The sequence below is a fragment of the Maniola jurtina genome, chromosome 25 (genome assembly GCF_905333055.1).
Source record: "Maniola jurtina chromosome 25, ilManJurt1.1, whole genome shotgun sequence".
In the NCBI taxonomy this organism is placed as follows: domain Eukaryota; kingdom Metazoa; phylum Arthropoda; class Insecta; order Lepidoptera; family Nymphalidae; genus Maniola; species Maniola jurtina.
Window position 1 is genome coordinate 7,702,009 of NC_060053.1, and position 27,808 is coordinate 7,729,816.

General features: G+C 38.0%; 1 protein-coding gene and 1 long non-coding RNA gene across 3 annotated transcripts; both read left to right on the plus strand.

Annotated features, from left to right (window-relative positions):
- The first annotated feature begins 1,671 nt into the window (after nt 1-1,671).
- Nucleotides 1,672-26,993, plus strand: LOC123878127. 2 transcript variants are annotated; one of them, XM_045925222.1, is made up of 15 exons: nt 1,672-1,774; nt 3,605-3,712; nt 11,041-11,139; nt 12,764-12,868; nt 13,566-13,682; nt 15,195-15,293; nt 16,546-16,650; nt 17,807-17,929; nt 19,168-19,326; nt 20,182-20,241; nt 22,962-23,096; nt 24,211-24,279; nt 25,488-25,550; nt 25,892-25,948; nt 26,864-26,993. In XM_045925222.1, exons 1-15 carry the CDS (start codon nt 1,715-1,717, stop codon nt 26,957-26,959), a joined length of 1,455 nt encoding a protein of 484 aa, XP_045781178.1. In that variant the 5' UTR covers nt 1,672-1,714; the 3' UTR covers nt 26,960-26,993. The 2 variants fall into 2 exon arrangements, with proteins under 2 accessions (XP_045781178.1, XP_045781179.1); XM_045925223.1 differs by lacking the exon at nt 24,211-24,279.
- Nucleotides 6,695-7,083, plus strand: LOC123878139. The gene is made up of 4 exons (XR_006798763.1): nt 6,695-6,708; nt 6,820-6,897; nt 6,985-6,996; nt 7,051-7,083. It is a non-coding gene; the product is annotated as an uncharacterized LOC123878139 (long non-coding RNA).
- Nucleotides 26,994-27,808: the final 815 nt, after the last annotated feature.

A 27,808-nucleotide genomic window follows, 5' to 3' on the forward strand; every position in this document is an offset into this window, starting at 1 on the left:
CCGAAGTTTATTTGAATAAAAATACGTAGGTATATCTATTAAATTCTATTTTATTTATCTACTAGCTGATGCCCGCGACTTCGTTCGCGTGGATGTAGGTTTTTAAAAATCCCGTGGGAACGCTTTGATTATCCGGGATAAAAAGTAGCCTATGTACTAATCCAGGGTATAATCTATCTCCATTCTAAATTTCAGCCCAATCAGTCCAGTAGCTTTTGCGTGAAGGAGTAACAAACATACACACATACATACAAACTTTCTCCTTTATAATATTAGTGTGATAGTGTGATGTGATGTGATAGTTTTTAACCCCCGACCCAAAAAGAGGGGTGTTATAAGTTTGACGTGTGTATCTGTGTGTCTGTGTATCTGTGTATCTGTGTATCTGTGTATCTGTGTATCTGTCTGTGGCATGGTAGCGCCTAAACGAATGAACCGATTTTAATTTAGTTTTTTTTTGTTTGAAAGGTGGCTTGATCGAGAGTGTTCTTAGCTATAATCTAAAAAAATTGGTTCAGCCGTTTAAGAGTTATGAGCTCTTTTCTAGTTTTCTTGTAGAAAAGAAGGTTAGATAACCGTTAGGTTCATAATATTATGTCAATAGACAAATGTCAAGCTGTCAAGATGGACGTTGCCTAAATACGTAATTATTTATTTGAAAATGATGTTTTGGAAAACTCAAATACTTTGGATCGTCGGGGGTGTTATAAATTTTTAATTTACACTTGTGAAACTATGCACAAAAGAATCAGCCACAGTTTGAACTAAAGATAAAGCATCGCTGCAACTAATTGAAGAAAATAAAATAAGTGAAATTGATTTTTACTTTAAAATAATTTAATTGATTCAGTTTTCAAATAAATTGGTTGATTTGATACGAGCATTAATAAGTAGGTAACCAAGGTTTGATACAAAATACTACCTATGTCTCTGATTTCGCTTTCGCCATCACACTTTTACACTTACCTAACTAATTTTTAAAGCGAAAGTTTGTATGTATGTTTGTTACTATTTCACGCAAAAACCACTGAACGAGTTTGGCTGTTTGGAATGGAGATAGATTATACCCTGGATTAACACATAGGCAACATTTTATTCCGGAAAATCAATGATTTCCCACGGGATTTTAATAAACCTATATCCACGCGAACGAAGTAACTTGCAACAGCTAGTTTTACAAATGCGAAAGTGTGTCTGTCTGTTGACTTTTAACGGCATATCCTTTTTACTGATATTTGAAGAATCTATGAATCAAACTGATTTAAAAGAACGGTAGGTAATTAACTAATTATACACTTATGGAAATTTTTATAATTTTATTTCGTCATTTTACTTCAGCATTGTATTTATCAGATCAAAGTAGCATGGGTACGTGTCGTCATTATATACTAATTACCAAACACCCTGTATACTGAATAAAAAAATAGTAAAAAATAATATTGATATATGCCGAGTTTCTTGCTGGTGCTCTTTTGGTAGGAAAGCGATTCCAGACGCGAATAACAAACATACAGACATACACACAAACTTTCGCCTTTATAATATTTGTGTGATAAGTGTGGATGAAAATTGTATAAAAATAATAATTTTAACCATGCAATGATATATCTAAATGGAAAAAAATTAATACCCACCTACATAATTATTTACGCGCCATTTATAAAGGGGTATATAATGTGTTTTATGCTGTGGTGTTTCTGTTGTGGAAGTCAAAATGAAGGTGCTCGGTGTATTTGCCTGCATATGTGTCCTCATTGCTGCTACTTCGGCCCAGGCAAGTTTTTTTTTATAATTTTCGTATCTAGCAAATTTATCATTTTTTCGAGTTTATTGCTACATTCGGCAAAAAGTGCTATATCATCTGCAAACCTTAAGTGACTCAAATATTGTCCAGAAATATTGACTCCCTCATGATTCCAATCAATTTTTTTGATGACATTCTCCAAAACTGCTATACATAGTTTTGGGGAAATTGGATCCCCCTGTCTAACACCTCGGCAGATGCTTATTTCCTCTCCGCAGAATTCAAATTTCACTCTACTTTTACTATTTTTATATGTATTTTTCAATATATCAATATATTTCTTGTTAATATTACATGTTTTTAGGGCTTTCCAGATGGACTCATGTGAAACACTATCGAATGCCTTCGTATAGTCTACGAAGGCGATATATAGAGGTTTATTGAATTCATTCATGGTTGTTCCATCACGTGTAGGTATATGGTCTATAGTGCCGAATCCCGAGCGAAAGCCAGCTTGCTCTTGCTCTTTGATAAGTTACGTGATCGTTATCATCGTGATCAATCCATCGCCGGCGGCTTAGGCCATAATCTGTCACGCTGGCCCAGTGTGGATTGGCAGACTTCGCATACTGTCAGACTTTGTCTGGTGGGAGGCTTCGGTCGTGGCTAGTTACCACCCTACCGGCAAAGCCATGTCGCCAAGCGATTAATCTTATAGCTAGTGGGTTTAATAAAAACCGCCATACCCCTTCAGGATTAGCCCAATTCCATCTTAGACTGCATCATCACTTACCATCATGTGAGGTAGCAGTCAAGGGCTAACTTGTATCTCAGTTAAAAAAACCTTTGAGAACATTATGGAGAACTTTCAGGCTTGCAGGTTTCATCACGATGTTTTCCGTTGCCGTTACAGCAAGTGATATTTCATTGCTTGAAATGGTATGACCTGAATGGTTGGTACTCCGAACAGTTAGAGATGCGTGCCCGGGATCGAACCTCCGACCTCCCAAAAATAAGCCCAACGTCCTAACCACTAGTCTATCACCTATTTTATAACTAGCTGGTCTCGCAACTTTGTTTGTGGACTTAGTTTTTTAAAATTCCGTGTGAACTTTGATTTTCTGGGACAAAAAGGAACTTAAATAGGTTTCTGGGTTGGATATCTCTGTATTCGTCAAAATCGGGTAAACTGATGGGCCGTGAAGACATGTTTGACAATCCACAATTTTTAGGGTTCCGTATGTTATTCCGATGTCTGCCTATCGTCTCTGTCGAATAGGATACTGCCCGTTGACCTAGAATCATGAATGTGGCAGGTAGCAATGTCTTATATAATATAGCACGAGTAAAAGAAAAATTCGAAAACTGTGAATTTGTGGTTACATCACAAAAAAAAATGTGATCACGCACAAGTACTAATCAGTTACTAAATCACATCATAGATGGCACTGATCGTAATTAACTTGAAGTGATGCACATAAAAGTGATATATATATTATTATATCGTGTATGATGGTACCAACTACCACAGAACTCTAAATATATTATATACTAAGGCGAAGTACGAAGCGATTTGCTTCCTCTTTTCTTATCCGAACCGCTAGGATATGGAACGCCCTTCCGGCATCAGTTTTCCCTTCCACCTATAATATGGGTACCTTCAAGTCAAGAGTGAATAGGCAGCTTCTAGGCAAGCGCGCTCCATCTTAGGCATCATCACTTGCTAGCAGGTCTGATTGCAGCCAAGCCCTAGTCTATCTAGTTTAAAAAAAAAATGCATTTCTAAATCTGTGGATGGTACGGAACCCTTCGTGTACGACTCTGACTCGCACTTGACCGGTTATTTTTCTTTTGTTTTAGGAGCCAGATGAGCAGTTGGTTGGAATATTGGAAGAGTCAGATAAAGTGGTGGGGGAAGGACTCGAGGAGTTAGCAACTATCGACGAGGATACAGGAAGAAGGCAAGCGGTGAGTTTTTTTTTTAATTTCCAGAATAGAATAGAATAGGTAGATTTTTATTCAAGTAGACTTTTACAAGTGCTTTTGAATCGTCAAAATAATTTACCACTGGTTCGGAATGCAGACTAGCCCTTGGCTGCAATCAGACCTAGTTATGACACGGGTCTGCCCGCGAAATTCAAAAATTTGGTTTTATACAAAACGACAAAGTAGGCTTATGGCATTTTAATTGCGCCAATGGCAGTATCATTCTCACAGGTTTATACATGTATAAAAATCTGTACCTGAAAAGATTCAGTTTAAGAAATTAGTTATAATATCGACTAGTTTGTGAGTAACTCATGTTAAACTCATTATTTTGACTAATTTCTTAAACTGAACACTTTCAAGTGAAGATTTCTATGTAATCCTGTGAAGATAATACTGCCATTGGCGGAATTAGATTGCCATAAGCCTATAGCCTACTTTGTCGTATTAATTTACAAATTGCGAAAACCCAAATTACATTTGAACTTCGGGGTTAGACCCGTTTAGTGCGCCTTAAAGTGAACGCACACTTATACCTAGTCGAACGAAAGGAATTTTAGAATTCTTTAAGTATACGAAATCTTATGAAACTTTGCACACGAATCGTCCGAATCGGAAGTTTCATGAGATTTCATATAAGTACTTACAGAATTTTATAACCGACTTCAAAAAAAGGAGGAGGTTCTCAGTTCGACGGTATGTTCTTTTTGTATGTTTGTTACGCGATTACTCCGCCAAATACGTACCGATTTTGATATTTTTTTTGTTTGGTAGGTTAAGATCTGTCGAATACCTTCGGAGATAGAGAACATATCTCCTCAACGGATAAGAGTAAATTGCTCGCTATCGGTGTAATGGTTTAGTAAACAGTAGGTTTTAACCACTGTGTGTGATATTTTAATAAGTACAGTGGGGCCACTAAAAGTTGTGAAATAATTTTTTTTCAAAAGATAAATGAAAACCGACTTCAATAGCCACAAACACTAAAAAGTAAAATTAATTTTTGTTTCTACACTATACCTACCGTGTTTTAAATAATATACATTTCCATATAAATCTATATCTATACTAATAAATAAAATTGAAATGTCTGTCTGTAAATTCGAAATAACTAGTATCATATTAAGGTGGAAGCGATGGGCCTGCCCGCGAAATTCAAATTTAATTTGGTTTTTCGCAATTTGTAAATTAATACGACAACGTAGGCTTATGGTATTTTAGTTGCGACAATGGCAATATTATCCTCACAGTTTTATATAAAAATCTTTACTTGACAAGGTTCAGTTTAAGAAATTATTTCCAGTACCGACTAATATTTTGTGAGAATAATCGATACTAGAATTAATTTCTTAAACTGGACCCTTTCAAGTAAAGATTTTTATACAAACCTGTGAGTATAATACTGCCATTGTCGCAACTAAAATACCATAAGCCTACATTGTCGTATTAATTTACAAATTGCGGAAAACCAAATTAAATTTGAATTTCGCGGGCAGGCCCATCGCTTCCACCTTAATATGAGGTAGTTATTTCGAATTTACAGACAGACATTTCAATTATATTTATTAGTTTAGATATAATGAATGAGTCGGAACGAGTTGGCTAGCATCACTTTGGTCACGGTAATATTATCTATACAGTATTTTAACTCGGCCGTATTTTTGAAATAGATACCTACAGTTGCGCGGAACGTAAACATGCGGTAGGGCTGCCCGCCTCCAGCAGTTTAATTACACTTGCCTACTTTGTGTTTCCATCTAGTTTTGTGATTGTAAATATACTTTTTTTATATAAACAAATAAAATACTTTGTGAATTGCATAGGAAATGTTCAATAAAAATGCGTGTTGTTTTTTGATTGGTAGATTTAATTAAAAAACCATGTTTATGATTGAATAACAAATCGGTCTTATACATTTGAGACCGAAAAATATTTGCGCCTCGACTGAGACGTAGGAAATTAAACGAACGTTACGAATTATTAAATTTTAAAGTTTAAAAAATCCGCATTCTAGTATAAAGCTTTTAATTAAAAATTGTTTTGGGAAACATGGACAAGATGGAGAAAAATGGATATCTTTTAATTGGTTATAGATACCTATAGCTACTTTACAATTTATATATTTGGTTTTAAATGAAGTTTGGAATATTTTCTCCATTTTTTCTATATATTCTACAAAATCATCGCTGGGTACAATCAAAAAATTTGCAAATTAATCTTATTGTAGTTCCGGTACCTTAAATACCAACATTCTGAGCTGAAATTGTGGCTTCTTTGATCGGGTTTCACATACAACGAAAAATTCGCGCGGTTATTGTTAGAAAAACAAAACACCGCCCGTTCGTCACTGCGGCACAGTCGCGACTGTCTGCGTGTCGAGCGCCTGCCGACATCGAGGTGCGTAGGTATAGCTCGCGTTTCGTCCGTTTGTATGAAGTTGGAATACTGATACATAATATTACCGTGCTTTGGTGCCGAGCGCCACAAAATACCTAATGTTCGTGCACTGTGCAACCAAGTAGGTACCCTACCATTCATTTATTTTATATTCTTACCGACATATTGTGATTGTTCTGTGTAGTTGTCTCATCCGTATTCATTGATTTAATATACATAGAGGAATGTGCAGCGCCCAAACAAGTCGACAAGACTTAAGGGCGCTAAGAATATAAAATGTAAATATTTATAAGATTAATAAAATTAATAATGTTAGCAATAATTATTTATTAATAATAAAAATAAATAATAATAATATTAGTATGATTTTCAGGACGAACCTCTTGTAGATCGTCTGCATAGGCGTCGTATGTTCGATAATGAGAACATGCTGACACTTCTTGTGAGAATCCTAGGACTTACTGGTAAAGGGATTCCTACTGGAGGCAAAGGAGGGAAAACTGGAGGTGGTGGGGGGAACCCTGGAGGGAAAACTAGAGGTGGTGGGAGGAACCCTGGAGGGAAAACTGGAGGTGGTGGGGGTAACCCTGGAGGGAAAATTGGAGGTGGTGAAGGGAACTCTGAAGGGAAAACTGGAGGTGGTGGGGGTAAACCTGGAGGGAAAACTGGAGAAGGTGGCGAGAACTCTGGAGGGAAAACTGGAGGTGGTAGGGGGAACCCTGGAGGGAAAACTGGAGGTGGTGGGAGGAACCCTGGAGGGAAAACTGGAGGTGGTGGGGGTAACCCTGGAGGGAAAACTGGAGGTGGTGGGGGTAACCCTGGAGGGGAAACTGGAGTTGGTGGGGGGAACTCCGGAGGGAAAACTGGAGGTGGTAGGGGGAACCCAGAAGGGAAAACTGGAGGTGGTGGGGGGAACCCTGGAGAGAAAACTGGAGGTGGTGGGAGGAACCCTGGAGGGAAAACTGGAGGTGGTGGGGGTAACCCTGGAGGGGAAACTGGAGTTGGTGGGGGGAACTCCGGAGGGAAAACTGGAGGTGGTAGGGGGAACCCTGGAGGGAAAACTGGAGGTGGTGGGGGGAACCCTGGAGGGAAAACTGGAGGTGGTGGGGGGAACCCTGGAGGGAAAACTGGAGGTGGTGGAGGGAAAACTGGAGGTGGTGGGGGGGAACCCTGGAGGGAAAACTGGAGGTGGTGGGAAGATTCTTGGAGGGAAAACTGGAGGTGGGCGGGGGAACCTGGGAGGCAAAACTGGAGGTGGTGGGGGGAACCCTGGGGGGAAAACTGGAGGTGGTGGGAGGAACCCTGGGGGGAAAACTGGAAGTGGTGGGGGGAACCCTGGGGGGGAAACTGGAGGGGGTGGGAGGAAACCTGGAGCGAAAACTGGATGTGGTGGGGGGAAACCTGGAGCGAAAACTGGAGGCGGTTGGGGGAAACATGCAGGGAAAACTGGAGGTGGTAGGGGAAAACCTGGAGGGAAAACTGGAGGTGGTGGGGGGAAACCTGGAGGGAAAACTGGAGGTGGTGGGGGGAAACCTGGAGGGAAAACTGGAGGCAAAGCAAAGGGAGGAAAGGTAATTGTTATTTAGGAATAGATGATGCCCGCAGATTCGCCCACGTGGATTTAGGTTTTAAAAAGTCCCGTGGAAACTTTTGATTTTCCAGGAATAAACGTAATAGCCCGTCCCCGAGATGCAAGGTGTCTCTGTAACTTTTGTAAAAACAATTAAATTGATGATCCTTTAAAAATCACCAGGATTTAGGAATGCAATGCCTTATAGCATCAGGGTTGAGGAGTTGGGTCCTCGAGGTCAACGACAAAGTCTTTACTTGGTATAGGTAACTCCAATATGAATTATTACCGACAGTTTTTAAACCCCATCAGCTTTGGTGGTCAACCCCTGCAGCATCAGGATTGAAGAGTTGGAATCAAAATTTTTTTTTATGTAACAATGTCGCAAAGTTTCCTCTAGAAGAATCCTCCTCCGAAGATTGGCCCTTTCAAACAGACAGACAAAAATTTTAAATACTTTATTCAAGACATACACATTCATAACATACTAAGATTCAAAAGCATTTGTCAAAGTTTTTTTGAATAAAAATATATTCTATTCTATTCCAATGGCAAAGTTGACAACCCGAATACTTGAACTACTATATATAGTAAGGGAATCCTCGGTATGATGCTGCTAATGATATTATCCTGATGACGATAATATGTCAATATGGCTATGGTGACGTAAAATTTTAGGAAAAAACGGCCAAGTGCGAGTCAGACTCGCGCACCGAGGGTTCCGTACTCGGATATTTTTTCCGACATTTTGCACAATAAATGATAAACCGTTATGCATAAAAATAAATAAAAATCTGTTTCAGAATGTACAGTTAAAGCCCTTTCATATGACACCCCACTTAGTATAGTTATCTTACTCTGAAAGTTGAAACACATTTTAATTTTTGTTTTAATCATGTAACCACAAATTCACGGTTTTCTGATTTATCCTTTACTGTGCTATAAGAGCTACCTACCTGCCAAATTTCATAATTCTACGGGAAGTACCCTATAAGTCAACGGGAAGTATCCTATAGGTTTTTTTGACAGACACGACAGAGGGACAGACAGACAATCAACAAAGTTAAAGGTGGGAGGGAAAACTGATGCCGGAACGGCGCCGTTCCATATCATAGCGGTTTCTATTGTTTAAACTGAAATAAAAAGAAAAATAAAACCGACTGCAAAAACCACATACCTTCACTAAAAAGTAAAAAGCAAAAATTGTATGAAGTCGAGCGAGCATAATAAAAGAAACTAGAAATCTAAAGCTGTGTGCTAAAGTGTGAAGCTTGCCCGACTTCATACATACATTACACGTGTAGAAACAAAAAAAAATATTATTTATTTTTCATCCCATCTATTCGAAAAGAACGACTTGGTTCGCCTTTAAGTGCACCCAAAGGTGGTGTTTTCTTTAATGAGTAATAAGTGCGCGGAAAAGATAATTGCGGCGCAGTTATACTTTTTGAATTTGAACCATCTTAGTGTTCAGCGCCAAAGAAATCAAACACAAATATTGTTTGAACTGACTGACTGTCTGACTGACTGACTGTCTGACTGACTATCTGACTGACTGACTGGCTGGCTGGCTGACTGACTGCTGGCTGGCTGACTGGCTGACTGACTGACTGACTGACTGACTGACTGACTAACAGACAGACAGACAGACAACAAAGTGATCCTATAAGGGTTCCGTTTTTCCTTTTGAGGTACGGAACCCTAAAAAAAAGAAATCAAATTAAAAACGCGCGAACTACAGCCCACGTTTTCGTCTATTTAACCCCCAACCCAAAAAGAGGGGTGTTATAAGTTTGACGTGTGTATCTGTGTATCTGTGTGTCTGTGTATCTGTGTATCTGTGTATTTGTGTATCTGTGTATCTGTGTATCTGTCTGTGGCATCGTAGCGCCTAAACGAATGAACTGATTTTAATTTAGTTTTTTTTGTTTGAAAGGTGGCTTGATCGAGAGTGTTCTTAGCTATAATCTAAAAATATTGGTTCAGCCGTTTAAGAGTTATCAGCTCTTTTCTAGTTTTCTTGTAGAAAAGAAGGTTAGATAACCGTTAGGTTCATAATATTATGTCAATTGACAAATGTCAAGCTGTCAAGATGGACGTTGCCTAAATACATAATTATTTATTTGAAAATGATGTTTTGGAAAACTCAGATACTTTGGATCGTCGGGGGTGTTATAAATTTTTAATTTACACTTGTTTCACGATTTGTTAGAAATTCATGGTTTTGTTTTGCAAGTGTAAATAAAAGTTTTAAGCTGTTTAATTATTAGATTTGTACTATTTAATTTCAAATTACTTGTTACTCTATGTTTTATTAAATAATAATATTAGATACAATAAAATATGAGGCGCCTTTTTTCCTCATAGAGGGGGATGAAAAGTAGAGTGCAAAATATTTTTGCACTCTACTTTTCACAACTCTCAACTCTCGAAAACTCGAAAACTCGGGCGCAAAATATTTTTGGCTCGGGTGATGTACTTTCAAAGGATTGTACTAAAGAATCCTTCGCTACGCTCGGGTTTCTACAATCCCTCTCTTCGCTCTGGATTCAAAAAAGCGCATTCGCCGTAACAATATTATTTTGCTCCCTTATGATACAATCTACTATTTACTTTTTAGTGTTTGTGGTTTTTGAAGTCGGAATTTCAATTCAGACTTCAAAAATTGAAAGTTTTGAAGTCGGAAGTAATTTTATTTTTTTTCACAGTTTTTAGTGGCCCCACTGTACTGTAATATGCTATGCCCAGTTAAGACCCTACTGTTTACTAAGCTGAACGTTGTGTGCGCATCTCTTTAGAATAACTATTGTGTTAAAATTTTTTTCTCGTTTAATGATAGTTGAACCATTTTAGATAAACGTTGTCAATAACATCTGTGAATTAAAGTTATCAACCAACGTACAGTGGTGCCCAAAGTGGGGCCAGTGTAAGTTGGTTGGTAACTTTAACAGGGCTCTCTGTCACTTACTCCATACAATCGTAGTTCCAATTTCATTTGAATACTAAGCAACCAAAGTCCATGAAATTTTGCAGACATATTCTAGAAACTAATATCTGTGCCTGTGGTGTTTTAGTTTTTTTTTTTAAATAACTATGTAGTTTTAAAATTACAGAGGCTCAAAGATTTGTATGTGAATTTTTAAGACCGCGTAACTTTGAAACCGAATATTTTAACAGAAATCTGGAAAACCACAGGCATAGATATTATGTCTGCAAAATTTCATGGACTTTGGTTGCTTAATATTCAAATGAAATTGGAACTACGTTTGTATGGAGCGAGTGACGGAGAGACCCCTCTTAATTCTTCACTTATATATTTAGACTTACACTGAATACTTTTCAGAGAAGTGCTGGTAGGAGGAGTGCCAGAGGACGTAGAGGCATTGGGACTGATTTGTTTGGAAAAAACAATGTAGGAAACATAATTGATAAGTTTGCTCCGGTAAGTAACAAGGTATTTTACAGCAAGCGTGAAAAAATCTAAAAATGTTTACTTACACAAGATAATATTAGCAATAAGCAACCGAAAAATGTTAACAGGGCTCTCTCCGTCACTCGTTTCATACAATCGTAGTTCCAATTTCATTTGAATACTAAGCAACCAAAGTCCATGAAATTTTGCAGACATATTCTAGAAACTAATATCTGTGTCTGTGGTGTTTTAGATTTTTCTAAAAATATGTAGTTTTAAAATTACAGGGGCTCAAAGATTTGTATGAAAATTATTAAGACCACGTAACTTTGAAACCGAATATTTTAACAGAAATCTGGAAAACCACAGACATAGATATTAGTTTCTAGAATATGTCTGAAAAATTTCATGGACTTTGGTTGCTTAATATTCAAATGAAATTGGAACTACGTTTGTATGAAACGAGTGACGGAGAGAGCCCTCTTAATTTCAATAAATCACTACATAGTACATAAAATGAAACAAAGTTGCTTCCTGCTGTGTCTGTCTCTATGTAAGCTTAGATCTTTAAAACTACGCAAAGGATTTTGATGCGGTTTTAAGTGGATAGCGTGGTTCAGGAGGAAGGTTTATATGTATAAAAAATACGCTGATAATAATTTGAGAGGTTTGTTGTAAATAAACATTTTTTTGCGCTTACAGTGTAAACGTTGGCTGAACCGTACGAGATAGATCGAAATAATGTAGTACAGTATTGTAGACCTTAAAAAGGTCTACAAAAAAGTCTGCGATGGGTTATGTCTATCTCTTAGGAATATCCCACAATTACCAGTGTTTATCCTTTAGGTACTTTAATGACTTATTTACAAATCGATTTATGCAATACAGCATTAACACTTATCCTATTAGCATAGACCTTGCATTAGTCCATACTTATATCACAAGCTTATATGACTGAGCGCTGCGCACTCTTCGCGCTCTACCCCAAAAACGGATGACCTTATGAAAGAAAAGTTCAAACAAAAGTTGTAGAAAATTCTACAATTTTTATAATAAATGCAAATCTCTTTTAAGCAATAGGAACCGAGATATTCGTGAAAAAACGATTTTTGTGACCTTTGACCTTCATTATCTTAAGACGCTGACACGATAGCATTTGTGACTTTTGAGACAACATTTAGAATTATAAGGGTTTTATACCAATTTAGAGTTTACTATCTTTCATTCCGAGGATGACCCCTTTTTTTAACTAATATGACTGGGCTATATAGCAAGTGACATAAAACAATTTTACTCCAATATTTCAGCGTTCGCAGTCGGGTTTTAGTTTTCAACTTTATCTTGTTAAAATAATTTTACTATTTTTTAACCCCCGACCCAAAAAAGGGATGTTATAAGTTTGACATGTGTACCTGTGTATCTGTTTGTGGCATCGTAGCTCCTAAATTAATGAACCGATTTTAATTAAGTTTTTTTATGTTTGAAAGGTGGCTTGATCGAGAGTGTTCTTAGCTATAATCCAAGAAAATCGGTTCAGCCGTTTGAATGTTATCAGCTCTTTTGTAGTTACTGTAACCTCCACTTGTCGGGGGTGTTATAAATTTTTAATTTACACTTGTTTATTTCATTAATTATATCTTACTTGTTGTTTTAGGTTCTTACATCTCTAGGTAGTAGTGTTATGGAGGTGGTGGGCGGCCTGCGGTCTATCGTGTCGACTTTTGGAAGCTTTATCCCTCTAAGACGGAGGCAATTACAGGTGAGATCCTACATTTAACTAGAAATAATTAAAGCAAGAAGCTCGCCCGACTTCGTACACACATACACGTGTAGAAACAAAAAGTTTATTTTTTACTTTTTAGTGTGTGTGGTTATTGAAGTCGGGTTTTTTTTATATCACAACTTTAAATGGCCCCACTGTATTAAAATATGCCTTACCTGGCACCGTGAAAAGGTAGCAGACAGACAGACAGACACACTTTCGCATTTATAATATTAGTATGGATTTATGGAAGCACTATAACCTATTGATTAATGGACGGAATGACGCGCATCAATAGTAAACCTGAGTGGTTTTTATATTGTGTCAAAATAGACTACTTAAACATTTAATGCTAGATGTGTGTTCCACCGTAGTGTCTAAACTACAGGGCCGATTTTGATAAATGAGGTGTGGATTGATTCGTTGTAAAGATCCGGGTGACATAGGCTATATTTTATACGAAAAAAATGACCTAACGGATGTTACACCAAAAAGGGGAGGTCTCCAAAAGTTTTTTTGCTATTGTATCGAGGGGGATGTCAAATGAAAGAGGAGAAAATTTTGAGCTCATGAATATAAATGTACAACAACATTAAAATATGCCAAGCGACAGGCAAACAATTTTACTATAGTATTTCAGCGTTTATTAAGACGATCGCAGTCGGGTTTCAGTTTTCAACTTTATTTGTTTTAGGATGAAGGCGAGTTGATCGCTGAATTTGAAAATTTAGGAGACACGGTATCGGAAGTACTCGAGAATATGTTATTAATTGACGATGGAGGGGGCGAGCTTGAAGAAAGGAGGAAAGCGGTAAGATTCATAGATGTAAGATATAGATAAAAGTTTATTTGAATAAAAATCTATTCTGTTCTATCAAGCCATCGCTGGCTTACTACTGAGCACAGGTCTCAGGGCCCGAATATGGAAGGAAGGACTTAGGCCCTGCTACGCTGGCCCTGTGCGGATTGGCAGACTTCACACATCTTTGAGAGTGTTGTGGAGAACTCTCAGGCATGCAGGTTCCACGCTCCCTAACTAGCAATGTCTTAAAGGGACCCTTATAGGATCACGTCTTTTGAATTTCTTTTGTTTTTTTTTGTCACAATTTTTAGTGGCCCCACTATACTATAATATGCTATGCCCAGTTAAAATCCTACTATTTACTAAGCCATTACACTGATCGCGACCGATAGTCTGGAGTAACATAAGTCGTAGAAATAGTCCTTAAATAAGTATTTGGATATAGTTTTAAGTATTGCAATAATATAGTCTAGACCCACGAGAGCCACATGGTCGCATTAGTGACCCGGCTAATGAGAATAAAAAAAAATGTAACGCGTATCGGAACATCTACGGCTCCCTCGCTTTTGACAGCTCTGTTGTCTGTGGTCTTAGGCCGGTGGTTTGAACGTTGTGTGCGCATCTCTTTAGAACAATTATTGTTTTAGAATTATTTTCTCGTTTAATGATAGTCGAACCATGTTAAATAAACGTTGTCAATAACATCTGTGAATTAAAGTTATCAACCAACTTACGGTGGTGCCCAACGTGCGGCAAGTGTAAGTTGGTTGGTAACTTTAATTCTTCACTTGTAGGGGAGGTGAAAGTAAACACACGTAAAGTTGGTATTCACTATATTCTTCCCTTACACAAACTTAAAATATAATATATGCACAGTTCACAAAATGACGTGAGTCTACGCTAGAGGTATTGGAACTGCGTGGCTATCGCGTTCCTTAAGGCCGATTCACACCAAGCACGTACACGTGACCACGCGCGTAGTGACGCGCGTGAATCCATAGACATGACAGCACGCATTACGTCTACGCGAACGTTCACGTCACGCAAGCGGTATGTCATATCTCATACAGTTCCATACATTACAACGTCCTGGTACGCGCTACGTCTACGCTTACGTGCTGCATACGCGTTTGGTGTGTCCCAGCTTTTACCCCCCCCTGCCTGATCCTAGAGGACTGCGTTGCTTTCTTTTGCTGGACGGCGGTTAGGTTGAGCCTGATTGTCGCGGTGTCAAGCTCGCTCTTATAATATATACGCGGATCCCCGCTTCGGCGTGGGCGGTGCATCGATGACGTATCGTAGAACGGCGCAGACAGTGTTGTGTGAGTGAGAAAGTATTCGAACGAGCGGCGTAACGGCTGCTATGTAAATATTCGTTACACACTTATGTATTTAGACTAACACTGATTGGTTGCTTAATATTCAAATGAAATTGGAACTACGTTTGTATGGAGCGAGTGACGGAGAGACCCCTCTTAACTCTTCACTTATATATTTAGACTTACACTGAATACTTTTCAGAGAAGTGCTGGTAGGAGGAGTGCCAGAGGTCGTAGAGGCATCGGGACTGATTTGTTTGGAAAAAACGATGTAGGAAACTTAATTGATAAGTTTGCTCCGGTAAGTAACAAGGTATTTTACAGCAAGCGTGAAAAAATCTAAAAATGTTTACTTACATAAGATAGTATTAGCAATAAGCAACCGAGAAATGTTGATTTCAATTTATCACTACATAGTATATAAAATGAAACAAAGTTTTGAAAACGTGTGATTCAGTTATGGTATCGTTAAAATAACCATATGACCTTAATATGCGGTAGTTATTTCGAAATTACAGACAGACACTCCAATTTTATTTATTAGTATAGATACGCTGATAATTTGAGAGGTTTGTTGTAAATAAACACATTTTTTTGCGCTTACATTGTAAACGCTGGCTGAAACGTACGAGATAGATCGAAATAATGTACAGTATTGTAGACCTTAAAAAGGGCTACAAAAAAGTCTGCGATGGGATATGTCTATCTCTTAGGAATATCCCACAATTACCAGTGTTTATCCTTTAGGTACTTTAGTGGCTTATTTACAAATCGATTTTATGCAATACAGCATTAACACTTATCCAATTAGCATAGACCTTGCATTAGTCCATACTTATATGACTGAGCGCTGCGCACTCTACGCGCTCTACCCCAAAAACGGGTGACCGTATGAAAGAAAAGTTCAGACAAAAGTTGTAGAAAATTTTATATTCTACAACTCTTGTAATAAGTGCAAATCTCATTTAAGCAATAGGAACCGAGATATTCGTGAAAAAACGATTTTTATGACCTTTGTCTTTCAATATCTAAGACGCTGACACGATAGCATTTATGACTTTTGAGACAACATTTAGAACGACAAAACAAAGGTTTTATACCTATTTAGAGCTTATTATCTTTCATTCCGAGGTTGACCCCTTTTTTTACCTAATATGACTGGGCTATATAGCAAGTGACATAAAACAATTTTACTCTAATATTTCAGCGTTCGCAGTCGGGTGTTAGTTTTTAACTTTATCTTGTTCAAAATAATTTTATTATTTTTTAACCCCCGACCCAAAAAGAGGGGTATTATAAGTTTGACGTGTGTATCTGTGTATCTGTCTGTGGAATTGTAGCTCCTAAACTAAAGAACCGATTTTAATTTAGTTTTTTTTGTTTGAAAGGTGGCTTGATCGAGAGTGTTCTTAGCTATAATCCAAGAAAATCGGTTCAGCCGTTTGAAAGTTTTCAGCTCTTTTCTAGTTACTGTAAACTTCACTTGTCGGGGGTGTTATAATTTTTTAATTTACACTAGTTCATTTTATTAATTATATTACTTGTTGTTTTAGATTATGAAAACCCTAGGCAGTAATCTTGTGCACGTGGTGGGCGGCGTGTCGTCTATCGTGTCGTCTATTGGACAATTGATCCCTCTAAGAAGGAGGCAATTACAGGTAAGATCCCACATTTAATTATAAATTAAAGCACGAAGCTCGCCCGACTTCGTACACAAATACACGTGTAGAAACAAATAAATATTTTTTACTTTTTAGTGTTTGTGGTTATTGAAGTCGGTTTTTAATTTTTTTTCAAAATTTTTTTTCACAACATTAAGTGGTCCCACTGTACTAAAATATGCCTTACCTGGTTAAAGCTGGCTACTGTTTACTAAGCCATTACACCGATCGTGAGCAATTTACTCTTATTCGTTGAGGAGTTCTGTTCTCTATCTCCGAAGATAGTCATCAGATCTTCACCAAACTAAAATGGGACCACCTGCAAAGTATATCCTTTCAAACCAAAAAAACTTCCAAATCGGCCTAGGCGTCTTTGAGTAATCGGGGAGCACATATTAAAAAAAAAAGATTCCGACGAATTGAGAACCTCCTCCTTTTTGAAGTTGGTTAAAAAGAATACCCGACTGAGTTTGTTGTGGGCTCTCTTCAGACTTGGGCGCGTTTGGAACCCACTTAGCTTTAAGTTAACGTTTACGTAATTAATTATCACCAGTACATCATTGTTTGACAATCAGAAAGTGTACAATAGTACCCAATTTGAATAAATGACTTTGACTTTGACTTTGGATGTCCGATAGAATTCCGGTCCACTGGACGATGTGCATGCAAACTTTTGTGCATATCTATCTCTATCTAATATTAGTAGGATTTATGGAAGCACTATAACCTATTGATTTATTGGAAGGAATGACGCGAATCAATAGTAGACCGGAGTGGTTTTTTTGTTGTGTCAAAAGAGATAATAATTTTTTTTTTAAAAAGGTACGTTTATTTGTATCCAGATTCTGTGTGTTCCACCGTAGTGTCTAAACTACTGAGCCGATTTTGATGAATGAGGTGTCGATTGATTCGTTGTAAAGGTTCAGGTGACATAGGCTATATTTTATACGAAAATAATTGACCTAACGGATGTTACACCAAAAAAGTGGAGGTCTCCAAAAAATTTTTTTGCTATTGTATCGAGTGGGGTGTCAAATGAAAAAGGAGACAATTTTGAGCTCATGAATATAAATGTACCTACAACAACATTAAAGTATGCGAAGCGACAGACAAACAATTTTCGGGTTTTATTTTTCAACTTTATTTGTTTAAGGATGACCTGTCTGAAGGCGAGTTGATCTCTATACTGGAAGAGTTGGGACAAGCGGTAGGGCAAGGACTCGAGGAGTTGGAAGCCAACGTTGAAGGAGACGAGCTTGAAGGAAGGAGGCAAGCGGTAAGATTCATAGATAGGTATAAGATACTAGCTGTTGCCCGCGACTTCGTCTGCGTAGAATTGCTGATTTCCCGAGAGATTAAGGTTTCCCGTGCGGCCAATGCCCTGCTTCAGTAGTTAACAACCTAATTGCCCATTTTCGTGTCCCTAAATTAAAAAACCTAGGACTTTCATACAAACTTTAAACCCCTATTTTACTCCCTTCGAGGTAGATTTGGATGAAAAAAATTCTAACCTGATACTACGACAACGCACGACCACGGCATTTGTATTGAATCTTACTCAAGACGATGACAGCACTAAGCACCTATCTTGTTTCTTTCTTTTTAGTTTATTTTACTACTAAGTCGGGTTCAAGTTTTCTCATTTTTCCGTAGTCGGGTTATAGTTTTTTCAACTTTTATTTTTTTTATGCATAATAGTTTTGATTTATTGGGCAAAATGTTGAAAAAATACCCGATTACGGAACCCTCGGTGCGCGAGTCTGACTCGCACTTGGCCGGTTTTTATCTACCACTAGTTCGGATTCAAAATTACTCATAAAAGTTGAATCCAATAAAAAATATTTTGATTTGATTTGATAGTGCGGATTGCGGAATCCTATATTATTTACTAGATGATGCCCGCGACTTCGTCCGCGTGGATTTAGCTGTATTAAAAATCCCGTAGGAACTCTTTGATTTTCCGGGATGAAAAGTTGCCTATGTCAGTTTCTGGGATGCAAGCTACCTCTGTACCTTTCGTCAGAATCGGTTAACCATTAACCTGTTGGGCCGTGAAAAGGTAGCAGACAGACAGACAGACACACTTTCGCATTTATAATATTAGTAAGGATTAAAGATTTTGTTTTGCTTTGTGTATGTGTTTTTTCTGTATATAAAAGTATGTTCGGACTTCGTCTGCGATGGCGTTTGCTGGCGCGCGTGCTGTGCTTGTTTGGAGTGTTTTTTTTTTTTTTTTTGAGTGGCTGGTTTTTGTGTTAGTTGGTATTTTTTGGTGGTGGAACTGACTGGGAAGCGCTCTAAAGGGGCGCCGCGCGTATGTCGGCGGGCGCCGACGCAGACGGAGTCCATACTTGTATAAATTCAATAACTTGAAAATATCACGAACTTGACATTGGCTAATCAGAGTAAAGCCAGATTTAAAGAAAGAAAAAAAAAGTATGTTCATTCATTCGTTCAACCATTCGTTTGTGAGTCCGACTCACACTAACCGGTTTTTATTTCCTTTGGTTTTAGGATCCACCTGAAGCGAATGAAATATTGGAAAACGTAGGCACAGTGCTACAAAAAGGACTTGAACATATGCAAATATTACCTAACGATGGCGAAGATGGCGAAGAAACATTAGCCGAGAGACGAGGAACTAACCTCGGAGATCGGGATCAAGGACCACCGGTGAGTACCACACTTCACACTAATATTATTAAGGCGAAAGTCTGTGTGTGTGTGTGCGCGCGTGTTCCCGCGGGTATCATCCTAGTCATTTAAGTAGGTGTAGCGGATGCCACATTCACAAGCAGATGTCGCTTCTGCAATCAATCAATAAATGCTCGATGCACGAAGCCAAGCCTGATTACTAACGACGTACGCACTAGGCTACATTACCTCGTTGAATGACCAGACTAATATCCTGACCAAGGTAACTGCCAGACCTCCGGTCACCCGTGGAGTCCACGAGACGGGATGACAGGTCCTTAAAAAATAATCTGGCATTCTCGCCCTACGAACCCATGGTCTCCACCCCAAAAGGCACAAATATGAAATTATTTTCTATATTTTCATATTTGCGCCTCTTGGCCCTTTCTGCCTTAGTGGCTGTCGTTCCGGCCGCCACGGAGGTCACCTGTATGTGAGACAGCGCCAGTGTATCAACACACGTGGCATCCCATACAAGCGACCTTCCTTGTTTCCACGGAACCAGAGTCATACCGTCTGGTCTCTTGCCATCGCTACGTGCCAAAAGTTTATTTGAATAAAATCTATTCTATTCTATTCTAAAGCGTAGCCTTGGAAGACCCTCCAGTAGGAGTTGCAGAGAACTGCTGGATTCAGGCAATGCAAGACCGTGGGGTGTGGAGGTCCCAACAAGAGACCTGTGCCCAGCAGTGGGCGTCTGTCGGTTGACAGTGATGATAATGATGACTATCCCGATTCCCGAGTGACACTAGATATAATTCAAAAAAATCCAATATGCCTATGCAGTGGTGTTTTTAATTTTTTTAATTTTGTGACTATCCGGTCTATGCACAGGATGGCCGTCGTTTCTTCCTGGACAAGTTATTTGGTAATGCAGAGAAGTCCGTGTTAAAGGTTAGTTTTTTTTAATTTATTCTGATACAAGTTTTTTTTTAAAGAATATTAGTCATTTTAATCATAACTAACATTCCCCTTACCCCTCCAACTAAGCGTTAACAGGGCTCTCTCCGTCACTCGCTTCATACAATCGTAGTTCCAATTTCATTTGAATATTAAACAACCAATGTCCATGAAATTTTGCAGACATATTCTGGAAACTAAGATCTGTGTCTGTGGTGTTTTAGATTTTTCTAAAAATATGTAGTTTTAAAATTACAGGGGCTCAAAGATATGTATATAAATTTTTAAGACCGCGTAATTTTGAAACCGAATATTTCAACAGAAATCTGGAAAACCACAGGCATAGATATTAGTTTCTAGAATATGTCTGCAAAATTTCATGGACTTTGGTTGCTTAATATTCAAATGAAATTGGAACTACATTTGTATGAAGCGAGTGACGGAAAGACCCCTCTTAAGCTTGTGCTAGGAGTGGGTACGACAATAGCACAACGGGTGGGGTTTGAACCGCCGACCTTTCGGATTTCAGTCCGCTCCTATAACCGTTGAGCTATGAGGTTAAGTTAGCCCTTGACTGCAATCTCACCAGTGAGGATGCAGTCTAAGATGGAAGCGGGCTAACCTGGAAGGGGTATGGTACTTTATTAAACACATACCTTGAAATTGAAATATGAAATTTGAATATTATATACCATATTATATGCTGTAGGTATTAATACAATGAATATTGAAAACAATTCCCAAAGTAGTTCGTAAGCTGTGACCAAAACTAACGAAAAAAATTTGAGTTTTTCTTACACGCTTTGTTGCTGATAGTTGCTCGGAAATGAAATATTTCATACACTCAAGTTGTTCATAAAACACAACCCAAAAAGAGCGAAACCCCACTCGCATTTGCTGGGTTTTTTCCTTTTGAGGTATTCCGTACAAAGGAACCCTTATAGGGCCACTTTGTTCTGTCTGTCCGTCCGTCTGTCGTGTCTGCCAACAAAATCTATAGCGTACTTCCCGTAGACCAAGAATCAGGAAAGCAGGTAGGTCTAACGGCACAAATAAAGGAAAAATCTGAAAGTGGCTACTTCACAAAAGAAAGGAAAATTTTTTCACGAAAAAATTAATTTCCAAATCACATTAACTTGCAGTGTTAGATACGTATATCTTGTGCAATGGTAAGGAACCCTTCGTGTGCGAGTCGAACTCACACTTGAAATGCTTTTTTAGGGTTCCGTACCTCAAAAGGAAAAACGGAACCCTTATAGGATCACTTTGTTGTCTGTCTGTCTGTCTGTCTGTATGTCAAGAAGAACCCTTCAGGGTACTTCCCGTTGACCTAGAATCATGAAATTTGGCAGATAGATAGGTCTTATAGCACAAGTACAGGAATAAATCTGAAAACCCCGAATTTGTGGTTACATTATTAAAAAAAAATTAAAATGTGTTTCAATTTTTAAAATAAGATAGCTATACCAAGTGGGGTATCATATGAAAGGGCCAAACCTAAAACAGGTTTTTTTTTTTTTATGTGTACTAGTTTTTGATTTATCGTGCAAAATGTTGGAAAAATTACCCGAGTACGAAACCCTCAGTGCGCGAGTTTGACTCGCAGTTGGCCGTTTTTTTTTACCCAACTACGGCAAAGCCGAAAGGAAGGGTTATGATTTTAGCAGTCTATGTATATATGTATGTATGTATGTAAATATGTATGTATGTTTGTATCCAGATTTTGTGTGTTCCACCGTAGCGCCTAAACTACTGGGCCGATTTTGATGAATGAGGTGTCAATCGATTCTTTGTAATGGCCCGGGTGACATAGGCTATACTTTATACGAAAAAAATCGGCCTGACGGAAGTTACATCAAAAAAAGTGAGGGTCTCAAATTTTTTTTTGTTGCTATTGTGCCGAGTGGGATGTCCAACGAAAGAGAAAAAAATTCTGATTTCATAAATATAAATTTAGTTAGTATTAAAATATACCAAGCGACAGAAACCCCATTTTACTATAATTAAATTCGTTTCGATTAGACATAACAGATGGCGCCACTAGCTGCTTACAACGCATAGCTCACAGAATTTCTCATATAGTACGTAGTTGAATACAGTTCTTGCACCCTATTAATTGATTATTCTTTTTATTATTTAAATATATAGTATATAGTTATCATTAAAATATACCAAGCGACAGAAATCCCATTTTATTATACCTATTTACGAGACCTCAGTTAATCGTCGCATCATAGACTTATTAAAACGGAAAAGTTTCAAATAAAAAAAAGTTGAAAAAACTATAACCCGACTACGGAAAAAATAAGACAACTTGAACCCGACTTGGTACAAGTAAAATAAACTAAAAAGAAAGAAACAAGATTGTGCTTAGTGCTATCATCGTCTTGATTGAGATTCAACACAAAGGCCGTGGTCGTGCGTTGTCGACAGCAAAAATAAAATATTCTAATTTGGTAGACAAATAAAATCACTGGGAATTCCGTCAATCAAGGATAAGAAATACGCTGTCGACAACGCACGACCACGGCCTTTGTGTTGAATCTCAATCAAGACGATGATATCACTAAGCACAATCTTGTTTCTTTCTTTTTAGTTTATTTTACTTGTACCAAGTCGGGTTCAAGTTGTCTTATTTTTTCCGTAGTCGGGTTATAGTTTTTTCAACTTTTTTTTATTAAATCTTGTATCATCTGGTTCTGGTCTACGTACAGGGTAACAAAAGAAGTATTGACGAACCCAAACCCAGAAGTCGACGTTTTTTATCCCCGGAAAAGCTCGAAAAAGTAGTGAGAGCCGGTTTGGAAGCACTCTTTAATGATTCTGAGGAGGAGTCTGGAAAAAACGAGGTTAGTGATTAATATAAGTACTTATGTACGCACTTTCAAAATACTATTTATTATTAGAATTTACGCTTATTACCACAATATATTTATATATTATACAATACGATATGATGCCCGTGGCTTCGTCCACGTGGATTCAGGTTTCTTAAAATTCCCGTGGGAACTCTTTGATTTTCTGGGATAAAAAGTTGCCTTTGTCAATTTCCGGGACGCAAGCTGTCTCTGTACCAAAGTTCATATAAATTATCGATTTAACTAAAAAGTTACGTCAATTGTGTATGACGTCACATCTGTGTATTTCATGCGTGCTCCCATACTAAGCGAGCGTTTTGACGTTTGTTAAAAAGTCGCTGATTTGACTAGTAGACATCTTCCATATATAGGAGCCAGCTAGATTAAAGCAATCTAAGAGAATCGGATGCATGTCTGCTCCTGCCGTTTCGTTAGAATAATGTGTTGATGAGCGGGTCTTCTCCGTTTGGTCGGAATGGCCAAGCGGGGGTACGGGCCTCGAGGCATGGCCTCCTTACCCGGGTGAGGCGCAGGGCAACTTTGTACCCTGGTGTCGAACTTTTAGCCGGGATTTCACCGGCTAGGGCCCGCCATCTTGGCTTATGGCCCTAGTGGACTTTTTTTGTATATCCGATGTTAGTCAGTCCGGGGCTGGTCTCCGCACGACGGCGTTGAGTTCGCTGTCGAGCGCGGAGACGGAGTCATGTCCGGTGGATCTCGCGTCGTCGTTATCGTCGTCGCTTGGGTCGGCTGCGTGCCGCGCCGGGGATGGTGATCGCAGGAGCTCACGAGGTAGTTGACGCCCGGTCGGCGGTCGAGGGATGAGTGGAGCGATGCCGTGGAGGTGTTCGTACGGTCCGTTGTCCGCGCGCGCAAACATGCGCCGCGCGAGTGTGCGGACGTACTCCTCCACGGTGGATATAGAATAATGTGTTCATGAATATAATTAGTTTACTAAATCACATATAGATGGCGCTGTTGTCATTGACTTGCAGTGTTGACTTAGATTTATAAAATATCTTGTACGATGGTGGATGGTACGAAACCCTTCGTGCGCATCCGACATACACTTGACTGGGTTTTTACATGCTTTCATTTTTTTTAGACCATCCGCGTTGTCGTCGAAAATAATTCAAAAGAGACTGATGAGAAAAGTAACGATAGTAAGAAGCAGGTACGTACCTACATAATTAACCTATGTTGAAACCGTGAACGTTGGAATTAGGATTGCCTGATGCCCCGTATTTTACGGGTTGCCCCGTATTTCAGGGTATGATAATACGGAAACCCGTAATTGCGAAAATGAAATACTTACGGGGTAAATAAAGCTCTCGTATTTTTAACCGACTTCAAAAAAAGGGAGAAGGTTCTCAATTTGACTGTATGTTTTTTTTTTAATGTTTGTTACGCGATTTCTCCGCCAAATATAAACCGATTTTGATAATTCTTTTTGTTTGTTTGGTAGGTCATACTTTAGAAGTGGTCCCATTTCAGTTTGATGAAGACCTGGTGAATATTTTCAGAGATGGAGAACAGAACTCCTCAATGGATAAGAATAAATTGCTCGCGATCAGTGTAATAGCTTAGTAATCAGTAGGTTTTAACCAGTCATAGCATATTTTAATGCAGTGGGACCACAAAAATTGTGTTTTTTTTTTTTTAAACCGACTTCAATAACCACAAACACCAAAAAGTTAAAAATAAGTAATTTAATTTATTACCGAATATATTATTATGTATACAAGAGTTAATCTAGTTCTATAATAACATTTTTTGGAATTTCTTAAACTGAACACTTTCAAGTAAAGATTTTTATATGAACCTGTCGATTGGCACTATTAGAATGGCATAAGCCTACTTTGTCGTACTATGAGCAAGTTTACAAATTGCGAAAAACCAAATTAAATTTGAATTTCGCGGTTAGACCCGTTTAAGAACAAGTGTAAATTAAACATTTATAACACCCCCGGCAAGTGAAGGTTACAGTAACTAGAAAACAGCTGATAACTTTCAAACGGCTGAACCGATTTTCTTGGATTAGAGCTAAGAACACTCTCAATCGAGCCACCTTTTAAACAAAAAAAAAAAACACCAAATTAAAATCGGTTCATTATAGTTTAGGAGCTACGATGCCACAGACAGATACCCTGATACACACATCAAACTTATTATAACACCCCTCTTTTTGGGTCGGAGGTTAAAAAAACAGGAGAATCGTTGCCAATAGTCGTTGCGAGTTTCTTGCTGGTTCTTCTCGGTAGGAAAGGCATTCCGAACCAGTGGTAGATGCTTTTGACGATTCAAAAGAACTTGTAAAAGTCTAATTGAATAAAAATATTTTGAATTTGAATTTGAATTTGAATATTGCTTATTTCGTTCCAGCGGGAAGGTGACGAAAAGGAACAAAAGTCAAACAAAAAGTCTCATAGATCAAGACGAAACTCGGTAAGTGCCCATTTATTAAAGTCTTTTAAGGGTTCTGTACCTTAAAAGGAAAACGGAACCCTTGTAGGATCACTTTGTTGTCTGTCTGTCTGTCCGTCCGTCCGTCGTGTCTGTCAAGAAAACCTACAGGGTACTTTCTGTTCCTGTCTCTCCGTCACTCGCTTCATAAAAACGTAGTTCCAATTTCATTTGAATATTAAGCAACCAAAGTCCATCAAATTTTGCAGACATATTCTAGAAACTAATATCTGTGCTGTTTTTCTTTTTGAGGTATTTTGTACCGCAAAAGGAAAAACAGCACAGATATGAAAGTAAGTATAAGTTTTGTTTTTTTTTTTCAGCCGCCGAATGAGGAAAACTTGACAGGCAAACCTTTACCTGAGCAAACGACTCCTGAAGTAAGACGGCAAACAGGCTGAGATGTATAGACACTGTTAAAACGAGACAGCGCTATACCGCTGGCATAAATCTGTCTCGTTTTAACTGAAACTTAAGTCTAAGCAAAGTCAAAGTGCGCTCTATAGATTTCAACCTAAGATTAAAAATCAGTACCGATTTTCAGGGTTCCGTACCCGAAGGGTGCTAACGGGACCCTATTAAGTATTAGTAAGACTCCGCGGTCCGTCCGTCCGTCTGTCTGTCAGCGGGCTGTATCTCGTGAACCGTTAGAGTTAGAGAGCTGAAATTTTCATAAAACGTCTATGTATTTCTATTGCCGATATATAACAACAAATAATAACTATTTCGAAATGTGTTTTTTTTGTAATTTATTAAAAAAATATTTATATTTTCCCTTTTCATATTAAATTAATATTAATGTAATATGAAAAGGACAGACACAGTTTGACAGTTTAAATTTACTTTAGAGCTGTCAAGCCTCGTGACTTTAGCTGCCAGTCGCGAGCCAATTGTTTGAATTTGTAGCGTGCACTAAAATTTAAAGCCTCTAAACACAAAATTCATTTTCCATCCATTTTTTTTATTCATTATATGCAAGCGTATGACCACAATCACACCTGATGGTAAGTGACGATGTGAGCTAAGATGGGACGCGTTTACCTAGAAGATGCCTATTCACTCTTGTTTTAAAGATTCCCTGATTGTTCCGTCCTCTTTTAGCAATATTAAAAAGAAAAAGATGCAGTCACTAAATTTAGTTTAGAAAGAAAAAGACAACAGAATATGTGTATAAATACAAACACGATGAACGCACGCACAATTATTACATATTATTATTATTTCATATACGATGGTACGGAACCCTTCGTGTGCGAATCCGACTTAAACTTGACCGATTTCTTGTTTTTTTTTAGCTGCCAGCTGACCAAATCACGGATGAACTCACACCCCTACCGGTCGAACTGTCTAACGTCCGCGTCAGACGAAACGCGGTTAGACGATCAGTATAGTCAAACCGGCCGGCTCGGAGCTATATAGTTTGTCCATTTTTAACCCCCGACCCAAAAAGAGGGGTGTTATAAGTTTGACGTGTGTATCTGTGTGTCTGTGTATCTGTGTATCTGTGTATCTGTCTGTGGCATCGTAGCGCCTAAACGAATGAACCGATTTTAATTTAGTTTTTTTTGTTTGAAAGGTGGCTTGATCGAGAGTGTTCTTAGCTATAATCTAAAAAAATTGGTTCAGCCATTTAAGAGTTATCAGCTCTTTTCTAGTTTTCTTGTAGAAAAGAAGGTTAGATAACCGTTAGGTTCATAATATTATGTCAATAGACAAATGTCAAGCTGTCAAGATGGACGTTGCCTAAATACATAATTATTTATTTGAAAATGATGTTTTGGAAAACTCAGATACTTTGGATCGTCGGGGGTGTTATAAATTTTTAATTTACACTTGTATTAAAAGTTTTTTTGACCGCTCGACGTCTCTGACAAGTTGTAGTGATGTCCTAAAGGACGTAATAATCGATATCGCTTTTCTTTTTTTTTTGTAAAAATATAATACAATATTTATTTTCGTATTTATTAATATGAAAATAAATATTATAATCGTAAAAATCGATTCATGTTAATAAAAGGGAATAAACTACCTATTTAAGTTGTTTTATTTGTTTGCCTTGTACTAAGAGGAAAGCAAAACTTTATGGAATGTTAAAATTTTAATTTATTAGTTTCAACTTTAAAGTTTTGTTATCTTCCTGATTAAATAAATTTACTTTTTTTTTCTCTCTTGTCTGGCTTTTACAATGATTAGCCAATGTCAAGTTTGTAGTTATTTGTAACAAGTTAGCTAAACTATAC

Bases quoted from the DNA above. Each gene is read 5' to 3' on its own strand.
- LOC123878127 (XM_045925222.1), top strand. From the start codon at position 1,715: ATGAAGGTGCTCGGTGTATTTGCCTGCATATGTGTCCTCATTGCTGCT. The intron at 24,280-25,487 runs GTACGTACCTAC...ATTTCGTTCCAG, and splicing joins GTAACGATAGTAAGAAGCAG to CGGGAAGGTGACGAAAAGGA. The intron at 25,949-26,863 runs GTAAGACGGCAA...GTTTTTTTTTAG, and splicing joins CTGAGCAAACGACTCCTGAA to CTGCCAGCTGACCAAATCAC.